The sequence below is a fragment of the Haemorhous mexicanus genome, chromosome 11 (genome assembly GCF_027477595.1).
Source record: "Haemorhous mexicanus isolate bHaeMex1 chromosome 11, bHaeMex1.pri, whole genome shotgun sequence".
Classification (NCBI taxonomy): Eukaryota; Metazoa; Chordata; class Aves; order Passeriformes; family Fringillidae; genus Haemorhous; species Haemorhous mexicanus.
The window spans coordinates 9,776,197-9,802,348 of NC_082351.1; the positions used below are offsets into that span (position 1 = coordinate 9,776,197).

The 26,152-nt window shown below is 46.3% G+C and overlaps 2 protein-coding genes across 2 annotated transcripts; one reads left to right on the forward strand and one right to left on the reverse strand.

Annotated features, from left to right (window-relative positions):
- Positions 1 to 12: 12 nt before the first annotated feature.
- Positions 13 to 7,561, forward strand: PPM1M (protein phosphatase, Mg2+/Mn2+ dependent 1M). The gene is made up of 10 exons (XM_059856329.1): positions 13 to 242; positions 1,195 to 1,318; positions 1,904 to 2,158; positions 2,635 to 2,747; positions 3,689 to 3,773; positions 4,099 to 4,217; positions 4,615 to 4,678; positions 5,542 to 5,649; positions 5,852 to 6,000; positions 6,272 to 7,561. The coding sequence occupies exons 1-10, from the start codon at positions 28 to 30 to the stop codon at positions 6,414 to 6,416; spliced, it is 1,377 nt and encodes a 458-aa protein (XP_059712312.1). The 5' UTR covers positions 13 to 27; the 3' UTR covers positions 6,417 to 7,561.
- A 2,506-nt stretch (positions 7,562 to 10,067) lies between these two features.
- Positions 10,068 to 26,145, reverse strand: WDR82 (WD repeat domain 82). The gene is made up of 9 exons (XM_059856331.1): positions 25,747 to 26,145; positions 20,836 to 20,933; positions 17,966 to 18,032; positions 17,677 to 17,776; positions 14,924 to 15,040; positions 14,024 to 14,179; positions 13,830 to 13,899; positions 11,927 to 12,069; positions 10,068 to 11,751 (listed from the first exon to the last, which is right to left on the reverse strand). Exons 1-9 carry the CDS (start codon positions 25,905 to 25,907, stop codon positions 11,722 to 11,724), a joined length of 942 nt encoding a protein of 313 aa, XP_059712314.1. The 5' UTR covers positions 25,908 to 26,145; the 3' UTR covers positions 10,068 to 11,721.
- Between the last annotated feature and the right edge of the window lie 7 nt (positions 26,146 to 26,152).

Here is a 26,152-nt window from a genome sequence, read left to right on the forward strand (position 1 = left end):
GCCGGGAGGAGCCGCACCTGCCCCGCCATGTCGGGCGAGTGGCTGCGGCGCTGGCGGCGGGGCGGCCCCGCGGAGCGCCCCGGCGGAGCCCCGACACCGGGCCCGGGCCCGCCGCCCCCCGCCCTGCGCTACCGCCGGCCCAAGTTCCTGCCCGGCGGCGGCGAGGAGGCCCCGCGGGGCGGGCGGGCCGTGCGGGGCGCCGCGCCCGAGCGGCCGCTGCCCTGGGGCGCGGGATACGCCGAGTGAGTGCAGCCGGCAGCGGGGCCGCTCCGGGAGGGGCTCCGGGCGGGGCGAGGGGCGCTGCCGGGTGCCGATACCGGGGAACAGTGCAGGTTTAGGGGGTGTCGAGGGTGCGGCGAGGCTTAGGGGACTCCTGGCGGGGTGCCCGGGCGGTCGCTCCCAGCTGCCCTGGCTGCGCCCCTCGGCTGCAGCCGCCCCGGCCCGGAGCGGTCGCCCGCAGGCACAGCTCGCCCTCCTGCAGCAGCTGCGGGCGAGGAGAGAGCGGCTTTCTGCCCCAGAGGAGGTTTGGCGTGGCGGTGAATCCTCCGGCCCCTCTCCGTTCCTGCCGGGGCCGGCGGGGACAGCCCTGGCCACCCCTGCCAGCCGCAGTGCCGGCTCCAGCGCTGTGACAAGTGGCCGGGGCAGCCCCGAGAGCAGCACCGCTCTTGGCAGAGTGTCTTTAAAACGAAGGAAGGGGATGGCCACGATTTTAGAGATCTCTTGGTTTGATGTTTTAGATGGCAGAGAGGATGGGTCAGGCAGGAGCTGTTCCCACGTCCTGGCCAGACCACGTCATGACCCCACGGTGTTGGGATGGTACAGCGTGAAATGCAAGGAGAGCCCACTCCCATCCAGGGACAAACATTATCAAGGCTGGAAGGAAAAGCAAGGGTGGTGGTTCTGCAATGCACTGTGTCAACAAGGAAATGGCTCGGTGTGGGCTGCTGACGAGGGCTGCCTGAGGCCAGGGTGCAGGTCTCTGTGTCCCCAGCTGGGCTTTCCCCTGCTGCTCATAATGACGTACTATTTCAGTCATCAGCAGAGAGATCCTTGAGTTTGAAAAGGGAGCAGGGAGCATGGGGCTGGAAAGGAGGGGCAAGGTGCAGCTGTTTGCAGGGGCTGCAGAGCAGCCAGCACAGCTGCCTGGGAGCAGAGGTGCAGTGTGTCCCCACACCTTACCTGGAGTGTTTGCAGGGTTATCAATGCCGAGAAGTCGGAGTTCAATGAGGACCAGGCAGCCTGCTGTCAGATCTCTGTCCGGAGGAGAGAGCCAGGCCTGGAGGAGGATGAGGAATGGCTGATCCTGTGCTCCACACAGGTATTGCCCCCAGGCAGGCTGTGCTCCCCTTGCTGCCAGCCTCTTTCTGCCACCGAAGGGCGGAGGTTCGGGAAACACTGATTGCTCCATCAGTCCTACATGCCCACATGCTAAAACCCTTCCTTGGATGTATTTAGGGGACCCGTGTACCCTGTGGCCAGCAAGTATATAGCTCTCTAAATGCCATTTCTACTTCTGTGGCCCATGACTTGCAGCATTTGAGGTCATCCAAGCCCTTGGTGCCCTCACCTTTCCCATCCTCCCTTGCCAGTGTGTCTTGCAATCACTTGGGCAGCAGCGTGAGCTGGGCACACAGGATGCTCTCACCAGGCTCTGCTGCACTTCTTGTGAAATGGCCCCATCTCCCCCAGTACAGCACATGAGGGAGTGTGGTGCAAATCCAGATGCTCAGGGTCTAGCAGAGCAACACGTGGGCTTCACTTGACTTTAAGGAGATTTACCAGTGGCAGGGAATGGAAGCTGGGGTGGAAAAGTCAGGCAAAACACATACAGTGGCATCCTGGCTTTGAGCCTGCCCTTTGTACAACCTCTTCAGCCGCTGTCTTTCCCTCTTCCTCACGGCAGTTTCTGACTGGTCACTACTGGGCGCTGTTTGATGGCCACGGTGGCCCAGACGCTGCCATCATCGCCTCCAACTATCTGCACTACTGCATCAAGCAGAAGCTGGAGGAGATTGTGGGAGGCATCACCGAGGCCCAGCCCCCCATGCACCTCAGTGGGCGCTGCGTTTGTGACAGTGACCCCCAGTTCGTGGAGGAGAAGCACATCCATGCAGCAGACTTGGTGGTGGGAGCCCTGGAGAATGCCTTCCAGGAATGTGTGAGTACCCCATGCAGGGCACCAGTCCTGCTGGCCCAGGGAGCCACAGTCTGCCCCTCCCTGAGCCCTGGAAGGGCAGGGTCTGCTGTTCTGCTTGCTGAGTAGGCTGGAACATTGGGCCAAACCTTTAAATGTGCTGAGATCATGCCGGGTCAGAGTTGTGTGTTGGCAGTGCTGACCCAGAGCAAAGCTGCAGTAGCTCTGAACAATTCTGTAGGGCAGGCAGGTGGCTGTTGTCACACTCATACAGCACCTACAACGCTGAGCTCTCCCCAATCACCCTCCTAAAGCATCTGTACTCCAGGAGCAGCAGCTGTGTAGGCTGTACAGAAGCAACATTGCCTGTTATTTTGCTGGTTTCCTGTGGCCCATCCACAGTCAGTTTTGGTTCTGGATCTCTGCTGGGAGGGATGAGACAGTGTGTAGAAAGCAGCAGCCCAGATCATGCCAGTCTCCAAACTTGTTGAAACCAACAGGATGAAGTTATTGGCCAGGAGATGGAAGCTACAAACCAGACAGGAGGTTGCACTGCTCTGGCTGCCCTTTATTTCCAGGGAAAGCTCTATGTGGCCAATGCTGGGGACAGCAGGTGAGTCATAATAAAAGGGGGAAGTTGCTGGGGATGAGAGCTGGGAGTTAAACAAGGTTTCCAGCATCTTTCTCTCCTGGTCTCAGCTGGGACAGAGTTCTAGAGAACACTGTTGGAAACCCACTGATGTTTGAATTGTGCAAGCACTGCTCAGCAGCTTCTCACCCTACCAGCAAGGAGGTTTGGGGGCACAAGAAGCTGGGAGGGGACACAGCTAGGACAGCTGACCCCAAGTGACCCAAGGGATGTTCCAGACCACATAGCACCATGCTCAGTGTGTGAACTGAGGGGAAAGGTGGCCTGGGGCCACTGCTGGGGAAGTGGCTGGGCATCAGTCAGAAGGTGGTGAGCAAATGCACTCTGCATCAGTTGTTTTCTATAATTATTTTCTCATTATGATTTTCCCTCTGTTCCTGTCCTAAAAACTTTCTTTCTCTCAGCTCACAGATTTTACTTATCTTTTTCCCAGTTACCTGCCCCATCCCACTGGGTGTGGGGGAATGAGTGAGTGGGTGTGTGTTGTTTAGCTGCCAGGTTAAAGCACAGCTCTGATTTAATCCTACAGACAGTAAATGTGTAGCTCAGCCATCCCCCTCCTGCCTGGCACAGGACCTGTTGGAAAAAAGGTGATCTCATGCCTTCTGGAACAGTTTGGGGATTTCAAGGGACTAAAGCTGCCTAAACACAGCCTTGGGGTGGTAATGCAGCAGCCCACTCAGCCTGGCAGGTGTTTCAAAGTGAGGGGTGATTTCCCTCACTTGGCTGTGGCCCCCCATTCCTCTAACAGTGAGCTTGACCACTGTCAAACCAGGCAAGCACAGTTGTCTGCTGCAACAGTGCAATTGCAATGGAGTTATTTGAAATACAGTGGCATTTTTTAACAGTTTTGGGTGCACAGCTATTCTCTGGCACAGCTGACCTTTGCCTCTTCCCGCCTGTAGGGCAATTCTTGTCCTGAAGGACAGCATTGTGCCCATGAGCAGCGAGTTCACCCCTGAGTCAGAGAGGCAGCGAATCCAGCACTTGGTGAGTGACTCCTTCCACACATCAGACAATCCAGCAAGCATCCCACTGGGCCAGAGAGAGCCTGTGGCAAGAGGACCTTCAGCTTTCCTTGAAGGCCACTGTGTGGCCGTAATGTCAGCTGGAACTAGCTAGGGAGGGCGGGGGTAGAAATTCAGCCAACAGTCTTAAATATGGGAGATGTTTATGTCCTCATGGGAATGTGCTTTCCCAATTCTGGTCTCCATTCTGCTGCTGGGAGTGCCAGTCCTGAGGTGGAAGCAGCTCTGCTGCCCTACTCCACTGAAGCAGAACCTGTCCATGCTCACCCCTCCATTCCCTCCTCCAGGCTTTCCTTTTCCCCAAGCTCCTGGCTGGTGAATTCACCCGCTTTGAGTTTCCACGGAGGTTGAAGGGAGATGATGTGGGCCACAAAGTCCTGTACCGGGATTACTTCATGGAGGGCTGGTGAGTCCCTTCTGCCCTGCAAGGCTCAGCACAGGGCAGCTTTACTGCTCACACCCATGGGGAAGTGAGGGGAGAAGGGGCACATCCTGCTAGTGAGAGCAGCAGCATGATGGTAGGGAAGAATGCTGTGAGCAGCTCCCTCCAAGGCCCTGGCAGGGTGGTTAGAAAACAGTCAGGATGGTCCTTCTGGCACCTATGGGCACGGGGCTGGTGCAGGCAGTTCCAAACTGGTGCAAGTACAAGCTGGGGAGGAAGGGGAGAGTGAGGAGCACCTTGCCCCATCCTCAGTGCCTGTGCATGGGGACACCACAAGGGTCAATCAGAGTCAAAATGCTCTGGCTGGGTTGTACTATCAAGTCAGACAAATCCCAAATCAACAGTGAATTCTCTGTTCCAGGGGGTACAAGACGGTGGAGAAGGCTGACCTCAAGTATCCTCTTGTCCATGGTCACGGGAAGCAGGTAGCTTAAAGCTTTACACACTGGGAAGGCACAGGCAAGTCTTCTGGGTGTCCTCAGTGTCCCTGTCACTCATGTCACACTCTGGGGCACTAGAGCAGACCTGGAGCTCTGGTGTTCTGCAGCACAGCACAGTCCCACAGCCTGGATACAGCAGCTTTCTCTGCTGCCTTGCTGGTGTAACCCAGAGCCCTCTGGAGCTCCCTCCTCCAGAGTACAGCAGAGCAGAGAGCAGCACACAGGGCTTGCACTCAGAACTCAGTTCAGATGAGAACTTCATCAGCTCCCACTTGGGACTGTCTCCTTTAGCTCTAGTGCCTTTCCCAGAAACTGTCCTCCTTGAGGGGAGGCTGAGAAATGAGCCTGGAGAGGGAAGGAGGAGGTAGGGAGAAGCAGTGACTGCACCCATCCAGCATCTGCCTGCTGGGAGTGAGCAGAAAGTCCCATCACCTCCCCCAGCACTACAGCCCATGTGCCACCCCCTTTACTGAGTCAGTGCAGAACCTCCTTTGCCAGGACAAACAGACATCCCCCAACCAGCCCAACTGTCTTTCTTGCCACCTCAAGCCAAGAGCAGATGCCACCATGGGCCTCCTGAGGTCTGTAGCATTAGCCAGAGCACATGTACTAACTCCAGAGCACACCCTGGGCCACATGGAGCCATCCAGTCAGGCTGCTTCCACACTCCCATCAGGCCATCGCTTCTGATCATTCCTCCATCTCCAAAGTCTCCAGAGGCTGTTCTGGGTGATGCTTGGAGAAAGGTCCTAAAGCAACACATAGATCAGTCAGGACAAGCCACACACCAGCCTTGAAAGGCCCCACACCCTGACATTTCAATCCTGTTTTGCTTTGTTTGGGGCCAGGCTCGCCTGCTGGGCACTCTGGCTGTCTCTCGAGGCCTGGGGGATCACCAACTCAAGGTCATCGACACCAACATTGAAGTCAAACCCTTCCTCTCCTGCATTCCTAAGGTCAGTCACAGCACATGGGAATTGTAGGGTGGAATTAAACAAGCTGCTCCTCTGAAGGATGCACCTTTTAAAGACTGGGCAGGTCTTAGCATTTCTCCAAGCACCCTGGTCCCAGTGTGTCATCTCTCAGGGGCAGTCTCATCTCCCTGACCCCTCTGTTACATTGTAGGAATTGTCACAGATTTACTCCTCTGCTTTCCAGGTGAATGTATTTGACTTTGCTCTGCATGACATTAAGGAAGATGATGTCCTCATCATGGCAACTGACGGCCTTTGGGATGTTCTGTGCAATGACGAGGTGGCCCATGTGGTCAGGAGCTTCCTTGCAGAAAACAGGACAGATCCTCAAAGGTAACACCAGCTTTGCCTTTTTTTTCCCTCCCAAAGAACCTGGTCAGACCTAAAGAAGGCTGAGATCCCACTGCTTCCAGGTCAGTTCTGGCATGACCACTCTTTTCTGTGGCTTTGGAAACTGCCTACTAATCTGTTCCCATCCTAAAGTAACAATTACTAAGCTGATGTCTTAAAAAACCTTGTTATTTTGACAACATAAAGTCACATCTCAACGTTGTACGTAAGGGGAATAGTTGCTATATTAGCCCTTGCATTTTTCTACCCACAGGTTTTTAGAACTGGCCAAGTGCTTGGTATGCAGGGCAAGGGGAAAGAAGAGAGGCCACCAGTGGATGCTGGATGACAGCCACGAGGCATCCTATGATGACATCTCTGTATTTGTCATCCCACTACACAACAGGGAAGAGGACTGACTGTCAGGATGACACACAGCATCTCTGTGTTCCCTTACTCTGGTGCCATTCTGCATCAGCCTGAGACTGAGGCACTTCTGCTGCTCTTCCAGCAAAGCCATTTGCAGTGGAACCTGAAATGCACAGCCAGCACTTGGCACAGGATGAACAAGATTAGCTCCTTAACAACATGCAAGAAGATCACAGTGGGCAACAAATCACTCCCCTTTCTCATTGCTGGACCAAGGAGAACCTGCAAAGGGGGCCATGCAAACCAAAAGGCACTTTTCCTGAGCGCTTTGCGGTACAGTGACACTCAAATCCATATTTCTACTGATCCCTCTCCCTTTTTAATATTGAACAATAAGGATCAATTGAGATCCAGCCAGTCTGAAGAGCTGGCTTTTAATCAGACTTGAACTAAGCTGAACTGGACGCATAAGCTAAAGCATCTCTCGTATCCATTTGCTGTAATGTGAGATGTGCTGAAAACCTGGGAGCTGCTGCCAAGACAGCATTGGTCACAGCTGTGCCTGTGGCATGGGAATGCTGGAGCAGTAGCCCAGACAGTTGCCATTTGTAGGCAGGACCTCAAACCCAGAGGATGTAGCCAGGTGAAGCTTCACCCTGGTGTACAGAAGCCTCCTGTGCAAAGATATGTGCCTTACTCTTATTTAAGAACACTGAAGTGTGTTAGTAACACAGTGTACAGATTTCTAACAAATCTTAATCCACATTTGCTGACACTTTGTCTATTCAGGTCATTTCTGATAGCAAAGCAGGTTTTGCAGCAGCGCACTGATGAGAACCAAGGTGTTCAGTGCACCAGCTGATTCAGTAGAAGAGCTCCAAGTAAAATAAAACCGGTTTGTTGCAATTTGTCTGCAGTGCTGAATTTCAAGCACCTATTCCAGGAGAAACACAGTGCAGCAGACATCCCAGAGTTGTCTTAAACTCTGAGGATCTGCTTCCCAACCTGTTTATTAGCCAGGCAAATTCAGGTCTGGACAAGCTTCCCATCTCCCCAGGTCCTCAGTTTGGTTTTCATTGTTCATTACACAGGCTCCAGGATTCCCTAGAGAAGCAGCCAAACCCCAGTGTGTGGTTTAAGTTCCCCAAGGATGAAAAGTCCAAATAAAAGTACTTCGTTTTTTTTTTCCCATGCATCTTACTGTGGTGTTATTCCTGCTGGGGGTTTTACATAGATCTGGGCTGGAGGAAAACAGCCTCAGAAAATCACTGGGGGGTTTTTGCTTTTAATTTGTCTTTGCTTGTCACCAGAAGCATCCCCTTACCAGAACTGTTGCAAGGGCTTGATGCTGACAGACTGTTTCCAGCAGTGGGAGGAAACTCCCCCCAGGAATTGGGCAGTATTCTTAGTTATCTGCTCATGTTTTAGGCAAGGGGTAGAATAAAAAACATTTCTCTCCTTCCATCCTCTTAACTTTGACCTGAAAACAATGCACATGAGGATTCACCCATGGTAATGACACTGGCTGCTCTCCTCCCTTCAGTAGCTGTAACACATTTATAGGCATTAACTGTAATTACCCAAGATTCCTGCCACCCAAATTCAGGAAGTTATTTTCTCACCTTGCTGAGAAAGAGCTCAGCACTTCCATTCAGACCACAGGCTGCTGTGAACACCTCCTTACCTAGAGCACCACAGCTCCATAAGTAGCTGTCACAAGGCTTCCCTATCCTGGTACATTCATAGGCAAAAAAACCCTCTTAAAATGGGCAATTTATGGAGGGGTAACTTCAAAGAACTGGAATTTCCACTACGTAATTTCTGACTCTCCAAAACAAAGGGAGATTTTTAAAAAGTGCATGAGTTTAACATTCCCCCTCTAAGAAACCAGCAAGTTGTATCACACTGGACAAATGCAGAATTTACAGCACTCAAGTGGTCTCTCTACAAAATATTTATTGGTCACAGCCACAACATTGAATTCTCCACATAGGTAGTATTTTGTGACAAAACATAATTTGACTTTACGTATTTACACTCACTGGCAGATACCACCGAGGAGTCCAACTCCCTAGAGCAGCTCACGACCACAGAGACCAGTTTGTGAAAGGCTCACCAGGTTCCTGCCCCTGACCCAAAACCAAGGTGAAGTCTCTTAAAGTGCTAAAATAGCCAAGAGGCATTGGAAAAAGATACCCTGCTGCTTCCAAATTTGTCACTCAATCACTCCTGCACCCTCCAAAGCACAAAGGGACTGGGGCACAAATCCAGGACCTGAGAGCTTCAATAAAGTAATAAAAATCTTTCAAGACTGACTTGGAGAATTACACCTGAAATCTCCTACAGCCCAGGCAGATGTGCTTAGCCACCACACTGCTGACTTAGAGGTGGGCTCTTGAGTCTCATTTCCCCCTTGTTTTGGAGAAAGGTCTTGAATTCATCCCAAAGAACATGGGGAGGATTTACCTGTCAGATTTGGAGGAGGAATGCTGTTTGCTGCTTGGCCACTGTCAGACCTGGGAAGGCTGTTTTTCATCAGATCTGTTTCTCATTAGCTGGCAGCCCTAAAGAACACAGGAACTGCAGCCCTGGGACTCCTAGAGAAGCACACAGAAGCTGAAAGCTAAAAGCTTTATTCACCTTTCCTGTCCAACTGTCTGAAACACACAATCCTCATGTTTCCTGACAACACTTGGCACATTCCCCTCTTCTATAGCCAGATGGAAAGCACTCCATGCTACATCAACAGAGATATCTCTACCTCCGTGGGTGGCAGTGGGCCCTGGGAAGGCGCTCAGCTGCCACCCTGAATGGAGAACTACTGCATGAGCCTGAACATCCCTCTTCACTCCAGAAACCCACTGATGTGCTTGTGTGTGTATCCTCCTAAACCACTCCTCCGGTTCCCTTTTTCTTCAACATTCCATGCCACAAAACACCATGTTTTACAACACTGCAAGCAGAAGAGAGCTGAACAACAACCTCTAGACAAGCGCTCAAAACCACATTAACAAAGAGCTTTTATAGAATAAAAGACTTGCAAATGCTTCTCTGTCAGAAGTAACAAGGAATATGGCCAGAGGCTATCTGTTCACTTCCTCAGGCAAAAGACTTGAAAAACCTCAAAGATAATTTACTACTGGACGCTGAAGTTTGACTGTTAAAACACACTACAAACCCCAAATATCTGTATTTTATAAAGCACTGCAAATACCAACGAAGGTAAAATAGCACCAAACAGCCTGAAATGCAACACTGCTGAGTTTAAGTGACCGAGCCCCGAGAAAACCACCTCCCTTTGCATGGGGCAGTTTTATTTATAGGCGACGGTGGGACAGCACAGAAGAGGGGTGGCATGAACCTCTCATCTGCATCTCCAGCAGCAGGCCTGTGTGGCAGAGGGAAAGCATCCATCACTCTGCTGGAGGATGGCAAACTCACATTGCAGACCTGTGGTTAGAAATGCCCCATGTGGAAGCAGCAGCAGAGCCACAACCACAGCACAGATGGAGCACCAAGGTGTGAGCCTGCCCCGTGTGGGCAGGGCTCCTGCACTGCCACAGCCAAGTGCTGCAACCTGAACCAAACCAGCAGCGCAGAAATGCTCAGTGCCTGTCCCCAGCTCTTAGCACAGCACCTTTCTGTGGACAAGGACTGGGAGGGGACAAAAAATATGCAAGAAAAAGCAAAACAGAAGCAGCTGTTCTACAAGGCATTTACTTTTCCAGGGAGTCATGATGTGAACCATATACAGCTGAGATGAACTTTGCTGCAACAGGGGAACATCAGGAAACTGACCTAAGGAAAACGCTCCAGCATGGCTTGCCAGTATGGAGTGGCCCTGGAGAGCAGAGAGAACATGCCTGTTACTGTCTTGTCACCTTGCCAGCTTTTCATATTTACGAGCAGGGAAGCACATGTGACTGGGCAAGGGAAAGAACAGACTTCCCAAGCACAACTTTCCAAACTGTGTTTGGAAAGGCAAGAATATAGTGAACACTACATTTTTGCCAGGCCTGTCCCAGCTTGCTGGTGAATGCATTCCATTGAAGCAGCATTTCAGGAAAAAAAACCCTGGAACTGGGCTTGAAGACCAGCCAGCCAGCTTTTCAGTGCTACAAGCCCCTGAGGCAGGAGAGCATGTCCCTCCCCATCACTTTGCAGGGGCATTCCTTGGAGCAGGGTCACAGCAAAGCAGAGTCAGCACAGTCATGTCTAAGATTTTTAAAATTAATTTCTGAAGACAACATCTGACAAAGGATGTATGGCTCTTTTGGAGCTATCACCAAAAACCTGCAGACCAGTGCCAAACTGTGAGATGGACTACCCAAATCAGTTTTACCAAACAACAAAGGGATACCAGTCTAAGCCTGCTGTGGGATGAATTGCATGGAGCTTATTTACAAACCAGGGGGCAGAAAACTGCATCGGTGAAAGTAAACAGCCTAGACACCTCACATTACTGGCCCACATCATATTCTTTTATATCTAAAAGTAAAAAAATATGGCCCATTCCCACTGCCCACCCACCCCATGATATTTACAAGTAAGATCAGCCAAGATGGTACATAAGGAAGATACACAGGCAGACTGTGCTTTCAGTCTCAGTGTGGTTTCTCCATCTTCTGCTGACAGACTCCTTTATTGCTCAGGACACTGGCTGGACCTCAGCAGTGCTCTCTGCACCTCCAGGATGTTGACACAGCAAACAGCAGGGACGCTTTGGCAATCTCTGATAGTGGATGAAACCTGTGCAGTTGCACACTAAATTGCCAAAAAAAAAAGAGGATGACAAGATGTATGAGGTACGTTCACAGCTACCCACACTTCTGGTGCATGTTCCACTGCAAGAGAATCCAGCATCTGCCGTTGAAAACTGTCAGTGTTCACATTTGGCACAGAAGTATTTGCATCTGTGGACTGCAGTGAAACCAGAGATGCCAGACGTTAAAAACATGCACTTATGGAAAGGAACTGCACGCTCCACATTGGAACATCAATAGCCTTGTGCATTTACAGCAGGAAAACACATAATTACAGCTTTAAAAAATGCCACAAACATTTTGTAGATAACAGACTTCAAGGCTCTAAGAAATAACACTGTGTCAGTTCCATCTTAGGCTAAAGCCTGCTGGGCTTGGAAGGTAAGAACTTGTAGCATACTGCTTCTTTAGCGTGCCAGGAGGCCAAGAGGAGCAGTCCTCACAACGGAATGCTGTAGATAAAGGTAAGACATGGAAAATATGCAAGAACAGGAACACAGTCTAGGAGATGTAGGCAATTCCAGAACTATGCTTGCAATGACGTGCTGCTGTTAGCAGCATGGCGCCATCCACAGCGGCCGCAGCGCAGGAATTAGTCGTCAATAGTCGGCAACCAGAAGGCCTGCAGAGGAGGAAAGAAAACATCTGTTCATAGCAAACACATCTCTCCTACAGCAACCTGTAGGAGCTGCCACCTTCTGCAAGCACACATGAGAGGCACTGAGCCTTCTCAGATTCATCTCTGGAAGGGTCAGCACCTCATGGGGCTCAGAGGAACTTAAAGCCCATTTCCTTACCATATTGGAACATGCACTAGCGAAAGTCATGAATTTTGGATTGAACTGCAGACAGGTTATAGGACCTGTGTGTTTTCCATCTAGGACAGCCACTTTCATCCCACTTTCTCCATTCCAAACATGAATCTTCCCATCCTCTGAACCTGAAGGTAGGAGTGGAAAACAAGATATGTAAGATGCACTGGAGATATCAGCAGAGGAAAGAAAGAACATTTTTTTCTGTCAGAACTTTAGGAACAGGCAGGTCTCAACTTCATAATACAACCTTTAGAGTTCTTCAAGTGCCACAAGGGCACGTACAAAACATCATTGAGTTGAAACACCTGTATCCAAATGGCAGGTTTTTATCTTTGCACTGCAGAGACTCAACTACACAACAGGGCAACATTATTCAGGCAAAAATGTTAACTACTGCCACCCAGTAGGAAAGGAGACCTGACACCTCCAGCTTCGGAGGAGAGACCCTGGCCTACCTGCACCAATGTGCAGAGGCCAAGTGCTGGGGAAAGAGTCATTGTTCACACAAGTTCTCAGTTCAGACACAGGTAAATGTCTCACTCTGTGGGCATAAAATCAAGCCAAAGCTTTCACCATGGAAGAGAACCAGATTTCAATGAACTAAGCCAAATATCAGAAGCTCCCCCGGAGATATCGACTCTCCACATGACTATAATGGAACAAGTTTTTCCACTTCAAAATTACATTTTTCAAATTCTGAGGCTGAGAACTGAGAGCTTTTTAATTCAGTTCTGCTTTAGACTCATTTTAAACAGGATTCCTAATAAAAATGCAAAGCATTTTCTTCTCCTTCTGTATTTATGTCTGTAGCCTTTCAGGAAAAAAAATTGAGAAGCACAAGTTGCAACTTTAACGTATGTAAAAACTGAACAGGAATAAGTGGTTTGGAACTTCGACTACTGTTTTAATTTGGAAGAGCACAACAGGAAGGTAAATATGTGCAATAAAGTGCTCTCCAGAGACAAACTAAACAAAAACCCCACCCCACTTCTCTGCAATCAGGAAGTTCTCAGCCAGAACAAAAGAACGGGAGTTTTGCCAAGACCATCACTCATACAGGAAAAATGAGGATCTGGATATCAAATTTGCACAAGGTTAAACATAGTTGATACATCAGCCACAGAAATAAGAAGAAAATATAAAGTTCTAGGATGGGCCATCACCATACAGACTCATCTGACTTGTGTCCAAAGGTCCTGTTGGGCAGCAGGTGACTGAAGTGCTCATTGTGGGGTGCCCAAGGTACAGCACCAGGCTATACAGGAGTTTGAAGCTGATTTTTGCCACCTGCTTCCCTCAGGAGTCTATCTTGCAGAGGGCCAGGGGACTCATACACCAGGAGCCACCAGACTGATGCCTACAGCTTCGATTAAGGGTTAAGAACTTGTTCCACAGACATGGGGGTTTACAAGAGCCACATGAACAAACTGCAGCTGCCCCAGAATGTCACCAGTGAGAACAAATGCACCAAGCTACGAGACCAGTCTCCCAAGCACAAACATGTGCTTTGGTCATCAGGGGATGGCCACAACACAGCCACAAAATGCTGTGAGGCAGCATATGAGGGCATCTTAGCCACAGGGAGAGGACCACTAGCAAACTGTGTGACCAGTTTTCCCACACTAAAACAGTTTCCTGGTTTCTTAGCTATTTTGGAACAGCATTTATATGTAAGAAAAGAAGAAAAGACTTCTTGCAGGCTTTTTTACGTTTCAGTCTAGAGAACACTGAGCAATCTAACAAAACAGAACACTGTCAATGCAAAGAAAGCATACAGCTGCATTGTATTATTTAAATACATTCTGTTTCCCAACAGACACAGCTTTAGCCCTACATAACGCGGCTAATTTCAGAGCACTGAAATTCTTGCCAAGAATTATCTTACCTATCATGATGAACTGAGAGTCTGGTGTGAATGATGCCTCCAGCGTGACAGCCTTACTATTGTTATAACCCTATGGCACAAAACAGGAGAATACGTAGTAGAGAGTGTGTCCACAGCAATCTCACAACCAAAGGGCACCTGCTCCCCAAACTAACACCAGGTTTTCCAGCAAGTACCAGAGGCAGCAGGCTCACCCCAAACGTGTGCAAGACAGCTCCTTTGAAGGCATCGATGAGCCGAATGAAGCCGCCGTTGGTGGAGATGAGGATGAGTTTCCCATCATTGCTGAACTTCAGGCCTGTCCACTCACACGTTCGGTCATATTGCATCTTAAATGTAGCAAATGGCCCCTGCAGACAGAAAATGGGAAATGTGAGGAACACTGTTCATATTGCTGTTAACAAGAATCTGCTTTAACCTTAGTGCAGGAAAACAGCTCAGATTTTTTAAAAGGAAATCCTTAGCCCTAAGATACCAAAAGACAGTGTCAAGACAAACATGTCTCTTATATGTATAAGTTTCAATATATGAATCTAGTTTTCAAAACAAAAAAAAGAGTGCAATAGGCTATTTCAATCCAACAGTTTCATACTCTACCACAATCAACAGCACAAATTAAATTAAGGTAGGAACAGGTTTTCAAACAAGGCTGCTAAATGAAGTTAGAGAAAGAATTTGAGCCAGTGTAATTGTCATCTGAGTTTTGAGAACCATAAACCTAAACTCTGCTCAGTGTTTACTCAGTTCAGCTGACCACACCAGTACAGTTTCCTTTGAAATTTTCATCCTTTCTGACAGTCCTGGCTCAATCTTTGCCAGCATTCTTCCAGAATAAGCAGCAAGGAAAGGAAGGCCAAAACTGCACAAGAGCCTGAACTGCAGTTTGGTTCAAGAGTTAGCACTTTAACATGGGTTAAGAGTGCACCTTAGGATTTGTATCTCTGTCCATGAGATGTGTGCTTACTGAGAACTCTCTGGATGCCAAGGAGGCACCCAGACAGTAAGCCTGAGTACACAAATCCAGCCTCTGAGCACTGCGTTTAGATTACTTACTGCAAGATAAAAGATGTAAAAAGGGAAGTCAGGTACCTCACCTTGTCAAAAGAACGGAGATCATAAAGCTTCACCATTTCAGAATTGACTCCAGCAGCAAAAATCAACCCTTCTGGGTCAAAAGAACACACTGGCTTCCCTTGGAGATGCATTAAACCCTAGAAAGAGAAATAGCCAGAATTATTTTGCAAGACTGATGCTTACTTTTCTACCACCCCCCTTTGAGTCCACTGCGAGCAGGACAGCATACTAGGGGTGGAACAAATTAATTTCAATTGTAAATACTGAGGTTTTACAAAGGTTCAGAACTCAGCTTTCTCAATTTTAGGTCATCATACAGGGCTTCCAATTTGCTTCAGTGACAAAGTTTACACCAAAACAAATCAAAAAATCCTTCAAGGTGTCATGCACTCCTAAAGTCTCCAGAGAAGGGAGGCTCATACGGCTGTGTTGATAACCACTCCAAGCAGCACCACAAAACACAGCTGCTGGGATCAACAGCAATGCTCCACCACTTATGGCTGCACAAGAGGGAAAAAAAGGTACTTTGAAAGCAAGGGAATATCCCTGCTGAGCTTTACATGCCTGTTTAATGAAACCTCACACCTGCTGGAAGGCAATAGACCTTACAGATGTTACAGATACACATTATAATATTGGCTCTTCACAAACATTAAAATCAATGCTCTGTGTGTTATGTTGGGCAGTTATGCTGTATTAATCCCTTTTAAGTAGTGCTGTATTAATATCTTTTAAATAGTGTGGTAAATACAGTTCTTAGGCTATAGCATAATATTAAAATAGAAACGATGTGATGTAAGATACTTTTTGTAACTAGCTCAAGGAATGGAAAAGATAATCAAGAAATTCTTCACATTGTCCTAACTGGATAGAGATAACAGCAACAGACACCAAGATCCCAAGAGAAGAATTACTGCCTCCTTATCAGGAAAGCTCAGACGTCGAGGAACCAAGAAGACTGATTTACAAGATGGGGGAGGGAAGTCAAAATTAAGCAGAAACACCCTAGTTGGAAAGGAATGTTTGAATCATGTATGAGATATATGAATATGCAATAGGCTATTACTTTTAAGGGGTAATCCTTTGTTAGGAAGGTGTGCTTTGAGGCAGAGTTCCAGGCACCCGGACATCCATAATTCTTTGCTTTTATTGTCTCTTATAGTTTTAATTTTTATTACTATTAAACTCCTAGAATTTTAACAAAAGTGAATGGCATTTTTCACACACATTAAAATTGATAGGTTCCTACCAGTGTTTATTTTTGATGTTACCTTTTCCTTAAGTCACATCATAGAAAACACTTGAGGAAGTTTGTTAAAAGCCAACAAAATATGTAATCTTCTGTATCCTGACTACCAGTCTGTGCATGTTAGTCAAACATTTCCACGAACTGCATATAAACAAGAACACATCTTTTATTAAATCTGTAACACATTTAACAAGTGCCTGCATTTTTATTTCTTTCTGCATTCCTCTTTAGGTAAATCTAGAGATTTTACTACTTCTCTTCTTTCCCTCATAGGTCAGTTTTCCCTGTGGTCTCTGAAGGTGAAGCAGAGAGCTCAGCCAATGCTCAGGGTCCTGGTGAGTGGGCCAGCTCTGGTTTCCTGGGAATATTTCCAGGCAGTATGGCTGCCATCTCACGGACCAACTGAAAACTACAAGTAACACTTCCTAAACCTGTTTCCCAAACTTGGATGGATGCAGCATCCAGTTACAAGTCCCAGTTTTACCATTCTTACAAGTTCAGGCACTAGCATAAGTCACAGAATGGCTACTGCATGGCTACAACCCTGTCTCATGTGCAGCAACTTGGAGATGGGAGATTCATCCCAAGGGAAACCTACAAACTGGAATAAAAGGCATACTCCCAAAAAAAAGCAGAATTAAGAAAAAATTAAGAAAAGGCTTGGTTTGAAGAACAATAAAAACGTTTGGTAAGAAATGTAACTTTTTTCTTTCTCTTTCATTTACAGTTCCATCATCTGGAACAAGCAAGGAGCCCTCTCTCATAAGCAAAACAGTGCCAGAGAGATGGGGAAATATGAGAGCACAACATTGTGTACCCAGATACCAGGACAAAACAACTCAGCACCACTAAAGGTAGATATTCTACTTCCAATCTTTCATTCCTGCCACTGCTGCCAGTTCTTGTCTTTTTCTCAGCTCTTACAAGCCTGCTTCCACTAAGAAGAGTAAAGCATTCCAGAAAAGTAAGTAAACAAAAACAGTTTTGCTGTCTTGCTATCGAGTCAAACCTGCTCACAAACAGTTCTGATCAACAACAGAGGTGATGCAAGGAGGTGGCAGACCATATGGCTGCTGTGTTACTTTAGATTGCCAGTTTCTTCATCAAATTTAATTGCATCAAGGCACCAATTTTAGACACACAAACACTCAGATAAGATGAATTCTCAACACAGGAGAGATGCCAACTCTGAGAGAACACCCTCTGCATAAGGTAGCAGCCTGATGAACAAGCTGATGACACCCAGCCCTTCTCTTGTTTCATCAGCTATGGGTGTTATTTCTTGCCCACCCCAGTGCCTCTCCAGCAGAGACACAGGTGAGAGCAAGTGCTGTTACACAATGTGACACATACACACATACACACTGTACAGATTCCTGACCCAGGCTCCTTCAGGAATGTGTCAACACTAAATCAGCAGCACACACTTCTGGCAGTATTTTTAGTTTGTTACAAACACACATCCATTTTTTATTCTTCCAACTGAAAACTCAACATATTATGCACGTGAATTTTATAACTTACCTGGCAATTTGGAGAGCGGAGATCCCAAAGACGAATAGTTTTATCCAGAGATCCAGAAATAAAAGTATCATCCACTGGAGACATTGAAAGAGCAACCACCCTTCAATACAGAAACCCACATGCATCAGAAACAAACCAAAAGTGAATGCAGCAACACCCACCCCAACAGCTGTGTAAAAACCCATAACTGAACTAAGCAAAAAGCAGCATGAACCAAGTGTAATGGAGGTCCAGCCCATCACCATTCTCATTTCAATTTCTCCTGTCCCGCCCCCAAGCCACATCTCACCTTTTTGTGTGCCCCGGGAAATAGCGAATGTATTTATTGTCATGCAGGGAGAGGTATCGGATTGTGTCTGAAACATAAACAAACCATAAGCTTTATTATACCACCAGCCCAAGGTTATCTGAAAGAGATCACATAGTAACTTGCTCCCAAGGGCAATAGTAATCTCACCACAGTGCTTAAATCAGGTAATTTAATTTCAAGTAAGACTTCTAAAGAGAATCAAGTTAGAAACAGACATAAACCAACTCAGTTCTTAAGCAGAACTAAAAATTAGGCAACAGGAAAAGATACTTCCTACAGTCTGAAGTCATGTTACATCTTAAACATAACTGTCATGTGATTTATGCAAGGTAATTTCAAAGGTGCTAAAATTTAACTAGCAGCAGGTTTTATTCCATTGCTCTCACGAAATGGAGAGTATCAAATTTACAGAGTTGATACCACTTCATATTGCTTTGCAGCATGAGTATTGCTTTCTTTCCTACATACACATTCAGCAAACAAATCTCCAACTAAGCACTACACACAGGAAATGTACAAATTCTGGCATTCAGCTAAAGAGAAAACCATACTTTGAAGCCAGGATAAGATCATTAAAAATTAGCAAATCTCTCTTCTTTTTGTTTAATCTGACAGTCAACAACTTCACACTTTCTCTGCACTAAGCTCTAAGAAGAGGACAGAGTAGTCTAAAGCTTAGTGCATTTCAAGCGCCCTTAAACATAAATTGAATAGACGAGAGCAGCAGCACAACTTTTCTCACGTGCCACTTTTATCCTGAGTATAGGTGAACATACCAAGAGTATCCCACAATTCTGGAACATGCTGTTGAGACTTCCTCCCCAAAATTAAAAGAAATCCTTCTAAGAGGAAACAATTATTAAAAGACAGAAGCTACTGTTTATGTGCAGACTCTGTACTGCTGGAACAACCAGTCCTGCTGAGGGTCAAGGACATTCTACTTTTGATTCAGAAGAACATGTGCCAAGAGGATGCAACATGAACTGGGCGTTTTGACAGTCAGAGGGGCTACTGTGTTCAGAATGTTTTGAAAGGCTCATTCAGCAAAAGTTTCCGTCTGTGAAAAAACTATCAAGTTCTCATTGTTGCCTGAAGTTGCTCATCAAGCTGATATCAGAGGTCTAAACCAACTTCCAGTATTTTAGAAGCTGACTGAACAAACTGGAAATGTAATACTGGCGACAGACAGTTCTGAAAAGCTCTAAGTGACCTGAGGTGATTATCCAAAAATATAAATCCCTAACACCAGTGTCACATCCCACATTGGATAGAACCAACATGCTTCAAACTTGCTATTAGGACTCATCTCTGGTTTCCTGCAAGAAGTGTCATTACCTGATCCTTGAAGTATCCATGCAGAATTCCATCCTCCTTGGCTAAAGAGGAAGCACTGGGCAATTGCGCTCCTCCGTGATGCTCACTGCTGGCAGTGCTCTGTCCCAGGCAAGGCAGTGGCCTGTACAGTTATCTCCTGTACCGGGTGGTATCATAGACCCTCAAACTGTACAAACTACTACCTCAGCCTGGAATCAGGCAACAGAATTAAGTCCAGAGGTCTTGAGGAAATCTTCACAAGTAGATTGGTAGCAACAAAACATTCAACAGAAAAAAGCTTGCAAACAAGCACCAGCATTCCTATAGAATGTTCCTGAGGTAATTTTCCCTCCCAATACCAGCAAAACAGGTTAATATAATGCACCTTGCCCATGACCACATGCATTAGGGACTACAGAGTACCTGGACTCCCACAGAACACACTGGTTTTATTAAGGTTACAATTTGTAACAGCAACAAACATTCTCACATCGTCTGTTTTTCTTTTCTTCTAATTAGGTGCTCACCATAATGCTACCCTGCAGCAGGAAGACTGAAGTCTTAAGGCTTACCAGTGCTTCTAAACAAAAACTCAATATTCAAAACAGCATTAAAATGCTTCATTAGATTGTTAATTATTACTTATTGTAAATTAAATAACAGTCAAATTAAAAATGTGACACATAGTAATAATATAATTTAAAAAATAAGTGGGTTCTGAAACAGACTAAAACGGCATGTGCTTCCTGTGACACTTTTAAACCTTTTACACCATTAAATCTAATTCTGGTGGAGAGTTCCTTGTTCCTCTAGTTTCAGGCCCAGCTTGCTCTAGTTTAACCCAACTTCCTAACTCTTAACTTCCATCTTCTCTAAATTACAGCCTCTGCAATTCCTTTAGTAGCCCAGCACACATCAGAAGGTACCAGCATCTCTACTGTTAAGTTTCATCTATGTAAAGCAAAAACCAAACCAAAACCTCTACTACAGAAATTATGAGTCTACTTGTAGAGTGTTAAAATCCACTTGTGAAGTGCTGTGCTAAGAGACGTAGCCATTGCAAAATTCTCAGACACTGACTACGATGAACAAAACCAAGACTGAGCTCTGTGACCTCCTCGAGGCTTAGCTGGTGATCTGTTGAGCTGCCTGAAGCTGCTGCCCTCCCTTCCCCTGCAGCTGAGCTGTGTGCACCAGAGCCCTGGCATTCGGCCCAGCTGCTCCTTCCACCTCACTCACGTGTGCAGAGGCCGATGACAGCACTGACACCAACGCCGCCCAATGAAGAACCCGAGTTTTATCTCCCTAACAATGTTTAACCCCTCAGTTACTGCAGCAGTGAATGAAGATGTAAGGAAGCTCAAGGGACTAGCACCAAGCTGGGCATGAGTGTTGGACATTAATTCCCTCCTCTGCCTCTGACAGAATTCTCATCACTGAAGAGCTGTTATAACTTTTTCCCAAATCTTTAGCTCTAATTATCCAGACATGCAGTGTAAGGAGATTAATATGCTCCACTCCAGTGGATCACTTACCATCTATTTTGTTGGAGCTGTACACAACAGTGTTGGCAGCATGTGTGTATCTGATGAGGTCCACTCCATACTTCTTACTGTACAGGGTCCTCTTTGGTCTGTCAGGAGGAAGCACAAATAATTGCACTCTCTGCAAAAAAAATCTCAAAACAAAACTCACATCAACAAGGCCTGTTCCCACTGAGGCATTACATGATTGTTTCAAGAAGTCAGATGTTTTTATACAAAGAAAGAAAAACTTTTGTATTTTATTTTCAAACAAGGATCTTGTTGTTTCTCCAAAACGATCCCTAGGCTTGAAGAGGTCTCTGTAACACCTGCTAAATGCATGCGTCTCCTCCAAAAATTCCTTTTCCTATGACTTCTACTGCAAAAAGAAAAGGAGGAGCTACCATAATGAGCAAAGCAAGCAGCACTGCCTTACTGTGCCCTTGTCCATTCAAATCTCCCCATTCATCTGCTGCTTATTTTAGATTGAGTATAATTTGTCTTTGTTCTCTGTTACTTCAAACCTTAGAACAGGGTGTCTTGTTCATGGGGTATTAACCCAAATACATCTATATACCAGTCATCTCTAACAGACATAGTAACAGAGGGACTTTTCCAAACCATTGCAGAATTATACTTAAATCCAATCTTAGGGAAAGAAATTTAACATTTTGCAACAGAATGAAAAATACTACTGAGAGCAAACACAACCTACAGAACTGGGTTTCTGGGGGTCTGGTAAGCAGGTAATGCACTGCAGTACCAGAAATTCAAACTGCAGAGTAAGCTTGGAAGCAGCTGGCTAATAAGGGTATCTCATAGCAGTGGTGCCTGTTTGAGCAGTACAAGGTCTCCACCACCCCTCCTTCCCCTTTCATTCCCAGCCGAGGGAGCATGAATGTTTCAGAGCTGGGCAGTGGGGCAGTGAAGGTACTGATCAACTCCAGAAATGCCGTCTCTTCCGAGAGCAATTTTTATTCCAGAGACTCATGCCTCTGGTTATTACATAGGCCCACAAAATATTCTACCCACACAACCAAAGACAAACAGCATGGGAACGGAAACAAACAGCAGGAGTACTCGAAACCAATACTGCTGCCAAGAGAAAAGTTTGTCAGACTACACCTCAGACAAGGAATTTATATTACACTGGACTTTTTCCTTTCTTCATTAGCCTCAACCTGACACACCCAAACAAGAGCACAAGTTGGAGACCTTTCATATCAGAACAAAAAACAGACATTCATTCTTGAATATCAATTCTCAAACAGCAGAAGTCATAGGGCTTTGACTTCAAACAAACTTACCGGAGACAAGTTCCCACAAAGGGAAAGCCAGCACAGCAAGTGCAGTAAAGCAAAGCCACACACCACCTGTACCACAGACCAAATCTCAACTGATTCTTCCCCAGTAACTTCAGCACTTTTTAAAATTATTCTTCAGATCTAAACATGCCATACACTGAAAAAGCACAACCTAATTTATATTTTGACACACTGTAACATTATGTGTAATATACTTCCCCACACTGCTTTCTGAAGTTACCTCAGCTATGATGTCGACCAATCTGGTAGGAATAAAACCCAACAACAAACCAAGAAAAAACCCTAATCTCAAAATATATTACATGTATTAGATTCTCCCATGCCTAGTTTGGCTTTTCCTTTTCTTTTACAAGTTTAAACCTCAGAAGATCTATTTAGAATAAATTAACATACAGAGAGAGACAATAAAGATCAACAGACGGACAAAAGTACATCTACCAAAAAGAAGAAAAAAGAGCTCTGTGTTCTATGAAAGGTGAGGTGCTCATGTAAACTGACACAGAGAAGTGTGTCACTGCACACAAGACCTATTGCCAGTCAACTATTTTAAACACAAACAAGAAAACTAAGTACTTTTTAACAACAAATCACAATCACTAAAACAATTCCAAAGTCAAGGTCAATCTATGCAGTCCACCTACAAAAAAAGCAATATTGACAAAGAAAAATACAAGATCTCGGGCAAATCTGCTACAAAGATGAAACAAAACACAGGCAAGGACTATAACATCATTCATGCCTTGGTTTGAATCACTGCTGCTGTGGGTAAAACATCACCACAACCAGGAATGTGGGTGTGCCCAGCAACCACCACAGTAAAGCAGGAGTCCAGATTTACTTTATTTGTCACTTTATTTGTTTCAATAGCACACAATTGATATACACTAAAACACAAGCTAAACCTTTACTGGAGCACCATTCTATCACTGCAGGGTCACCAATGTGCAACCAGGCTGTTCCCAAGCTCAGGGATTGCTCTACATCTCAACACACAAAAAGTTCTCACAATCCTTCCTCAAGTCCAAGCAGACTCCACTGAGCCTCTTAAGCTTCTGAGCCAGCCTGCAGTGGAGGGATTTGGTGATGCAGGGTGGGTTAAAAATTTAGTAACAATTTAGTTGTTTGCACACTTTGAAATAGAAATGCAATCTCAGGACCAAAATCACTGGATGCTCATGTCAGTTGCCTAAGCCCAGAACAATACATGATAAGGAGATAATCTTGTCCTGTCAGCCCTTGGCTACACAGCACTGTGTCAACTGTCCTGACACTGTCACAAGCTGAAGTTCACCAAGATGGGGTCGAGCACGCTCTCATAGAGCTGAACAACTCATTTTGGTGTGGCAAAACAAAGCAAACTAGGTTAGGATACTCCTTAAGTACAACCAAACAGTTGCATTTTTATTCTACCAACAGAACTGCTCATCAACAGAGGACACACAACAGATTTTCCCACTTTTACACAGGGAGATGAATTAATTTTCAGGCCATTTGAGGAAGCAGGGTATCCTACATTGAACCCCAGCAAGCAGGACATTTCATTTCCTCCTGGCCATTATATCTAAGCAGGTGAGAGTTCCAGGCTCTTGAAATTGTGATTTACAAGGAAAAATAAACCAACTACAAGCCTGAAATTGCCACAACAATGATCACTCAGGGACCTGAAACATCATCTTCACATTAAGTTCGAGTGCAAAGTAAAACTTTCCAGGTTGGAGAACAAGTGTGTCCTGCATCCTTAGCTACCCCTAAAAATGACAGCTACACTTTTAAGCCAGTTGACAGTGCATGAGAAGCTTTCAAATAATTTAAAAATTTTATAACCACCAGAGAACTGCATCCCAGCCCAGAAGTTACCTTGAAACTACTATCATTGCCCTGCAGCACTGCAGTAAAGGACCACTCATCTACATTTAACTTAATTAAAGCAAATCCTCTGACTATAAAGCACATCAGGTTTAGATGGAGATAGGAATGAGAGAGCCAAATGCCTCCCAACTCATCAAACTATTCTTTACAAGTTTGAAAGGGGAAGAGCAATCAATACCATCTGCATTAACATCACTCAGCCCTGCTACTACTGTATATAATTAAGATCTGGGATACGATCCATGGCACAATCCATATGTATAGAGTTACCTGTTCTTACATAAATCAAAATTAAATATTTTCACATCAGAGTTCATTTAATGTGTAAAGCAATCAAAGTACACAGAAGTCTAAAATAATATACAATAGACAGAAATAAAGAGAATATGTAGGAGGCAATCTTTCCTCCCAGCAAGTATGATGTCTTGGCCTGCTTGGAAAAGCAGGAGGGTTAGGAATACCTAGTTTACTAGAAAATATATACAACACTGACATATCTCTGTCTTGACACTCCCAAGCCATTTCTTTTTCATTCCAGCACTACCCTGACCCTTCTATTCCCTGTCCTACAATACACACGCTTCTCCTTTCATGCTCTGTGTGGACATGATGCTTTCCAGTCCTGACTTTATAAAACACCAAGAACAACCAACAACCTCAGAACTACATCTCTACACCAATAAGCACATGTAAAACTTAGAACCTGAAAGAGTTTAAAGTAGACAAATGCACACTTGTACAGAGCGTGAGAAAGCACAGAGAAAGATTTTAATGGCATAATGACACCATTTGGCTCAAACTGTTCCAACTCTCACAGACTACAAACGCCCTTGGTGTAGGTTTCCATCTGCTGAACAGGAGTACCAGATCTCAACTGCTCTGCAAATTTCTTAGAGTTTATCAAAAATCAAGATGAGCACCATGTGATCAATGGTAGAAGAAAGATAAACCCGGACAGTTAAATGAGAAACAGAAATACACCCTCATTACCCTTAGGTAACAGAAATCAATCAACACCCTGATCGGTTACATCCAAACAGACAATGTTCGAAGACACAGGAAAATCACACAAGGTGCTTTACAGATAAGGACACAACTAGAGAAAATGATTCAAAACACAGAGGAACACGTTTGTCTGCACCAATCCAAGACACCACTTAGGAACTGGATTTTATGGAAAACACCATCAGGTTTTTACAGCTGTAGTGATACACCACACCATCTGCACCTTTTGGCTTAAAGCATTTAGGAAAGAAGTTACACTCAAATGAGGCATTAAAAGGGCACATCTGCACATTGCTCACAACAACCACTTTACCAATTAGTGAGACTTGAGCCCAGAGAAGCCCGGGAACTCAGCTCCATACCTGCAGCAATCCCGAGACCTGGAAAAGTGACCAGACTGAACCCTTTAGGCTTAGCAACTGTTCAGTTCTCAGAGAAATGAACTTTCGCTTACTCTTAGGAAATTATCACCACTATCTCCAGCTTACCAAGATAACAAGTACACCCGTAGACCAGGCAAACCCACGCTGCTGCCATCCCTGCCGCTAGGATTCTACTCAGAAGCCTACGCTGAAAAACAACTAGAGAGAAGTTCAAGCTGAAGCTCACCGGCCAGATCTGCGGGCACAGCTTGTCCCCAAAGGCCACCGTGGGCAGTCGCCACGGCCCCTCGCACCCCCGTGCCCCGGACCCCGAAGGCCGCAGCCCCAGCCCCGCCACTCACTTGCCCTCCTGGCAGTCATAGAGAACGATGGAGTCATCGTCGCTGCTGGAAATGACGGTCTCGCCGTTGGGGCTAAAGTCGAAGCAGTTGATCTTGTCCGAGTTCTCGCGGAAGACCTTGGCCACGCGGAAGCTCCGCAGCACGTTGTCCGTCAGCTTCATCCCGCCCGCCGGGCCGCACCGAGCGAGGGCGGCGGCGCTGAGGGCAGCCGGGCGGGGCTCCGGTCGGTGGTGGGAACGGCGGGGCCGGCCGAGGCGGGACGGTCAGGGGCGGTGAGGGGCAGTGAGGGGCCGCAGGGGCGGCGGAGGGCGGCGGGCTCGGCGTGGTCAGGCCGCGGAGAGGCGGCTCCCCCTCATTGTGTCCGCCATCTTGCGGCTCCGGCGGGGCCGCGCGAGACACGCTGGGA

What these genes read in the sequence shown, in the direction of transcription:
- PPM1M (XM_059856329.1), top strand. Translation starts at nt 28, where the DNA reads ATGTCGGGCGAGTGGCTGCGGCGCTGGCGGCGGGGCGGCCCCGCGGAG. An exon ending in AGAATGCCTTCCAGGAATGT is followed by an intron (nt 2,159 to 2,634) that starts GTGAGTACCCCA and finishes TGAAACCAACAG; the next exon opens with GATGAAGTTATTGGCCAGGA. An exon ending in TCCATGGTCACGGGAAGCAG is followed by an intron (nt 4,679 to 5,541) that starts GTAGCTTAAAGC and finishes GTTTGGGGCCAG; the next exon opens with GCTCGCCTGCTGGGCACTCT.
- WDR82 (XM_059856331.1), bottom strand. Translation starts at nt 25,907, where the DNA reads ATGAAGCTGACGGACAACGTGCTGCGGAGCTTCCGCGTGGCCAAGGTC. An exon ending in TATGACTGCCAGGAGGGCAA is followed by an intron (nt 20,934 to 25,746) that starts GTGAGTGGCGGG and finishes TCCTCCTGACAG; the next exon opens with ACCAAAGAGGACCCTGTACA. An exon ending in CAGCTCCAACAAAATAGATG is followed by an intron (nt 18,033 to 20,835) that starts GTAAGTGATCCA and finishes TTTATGTTTCAG; the next exon opens with ACACAATCCGATACCTCTCC.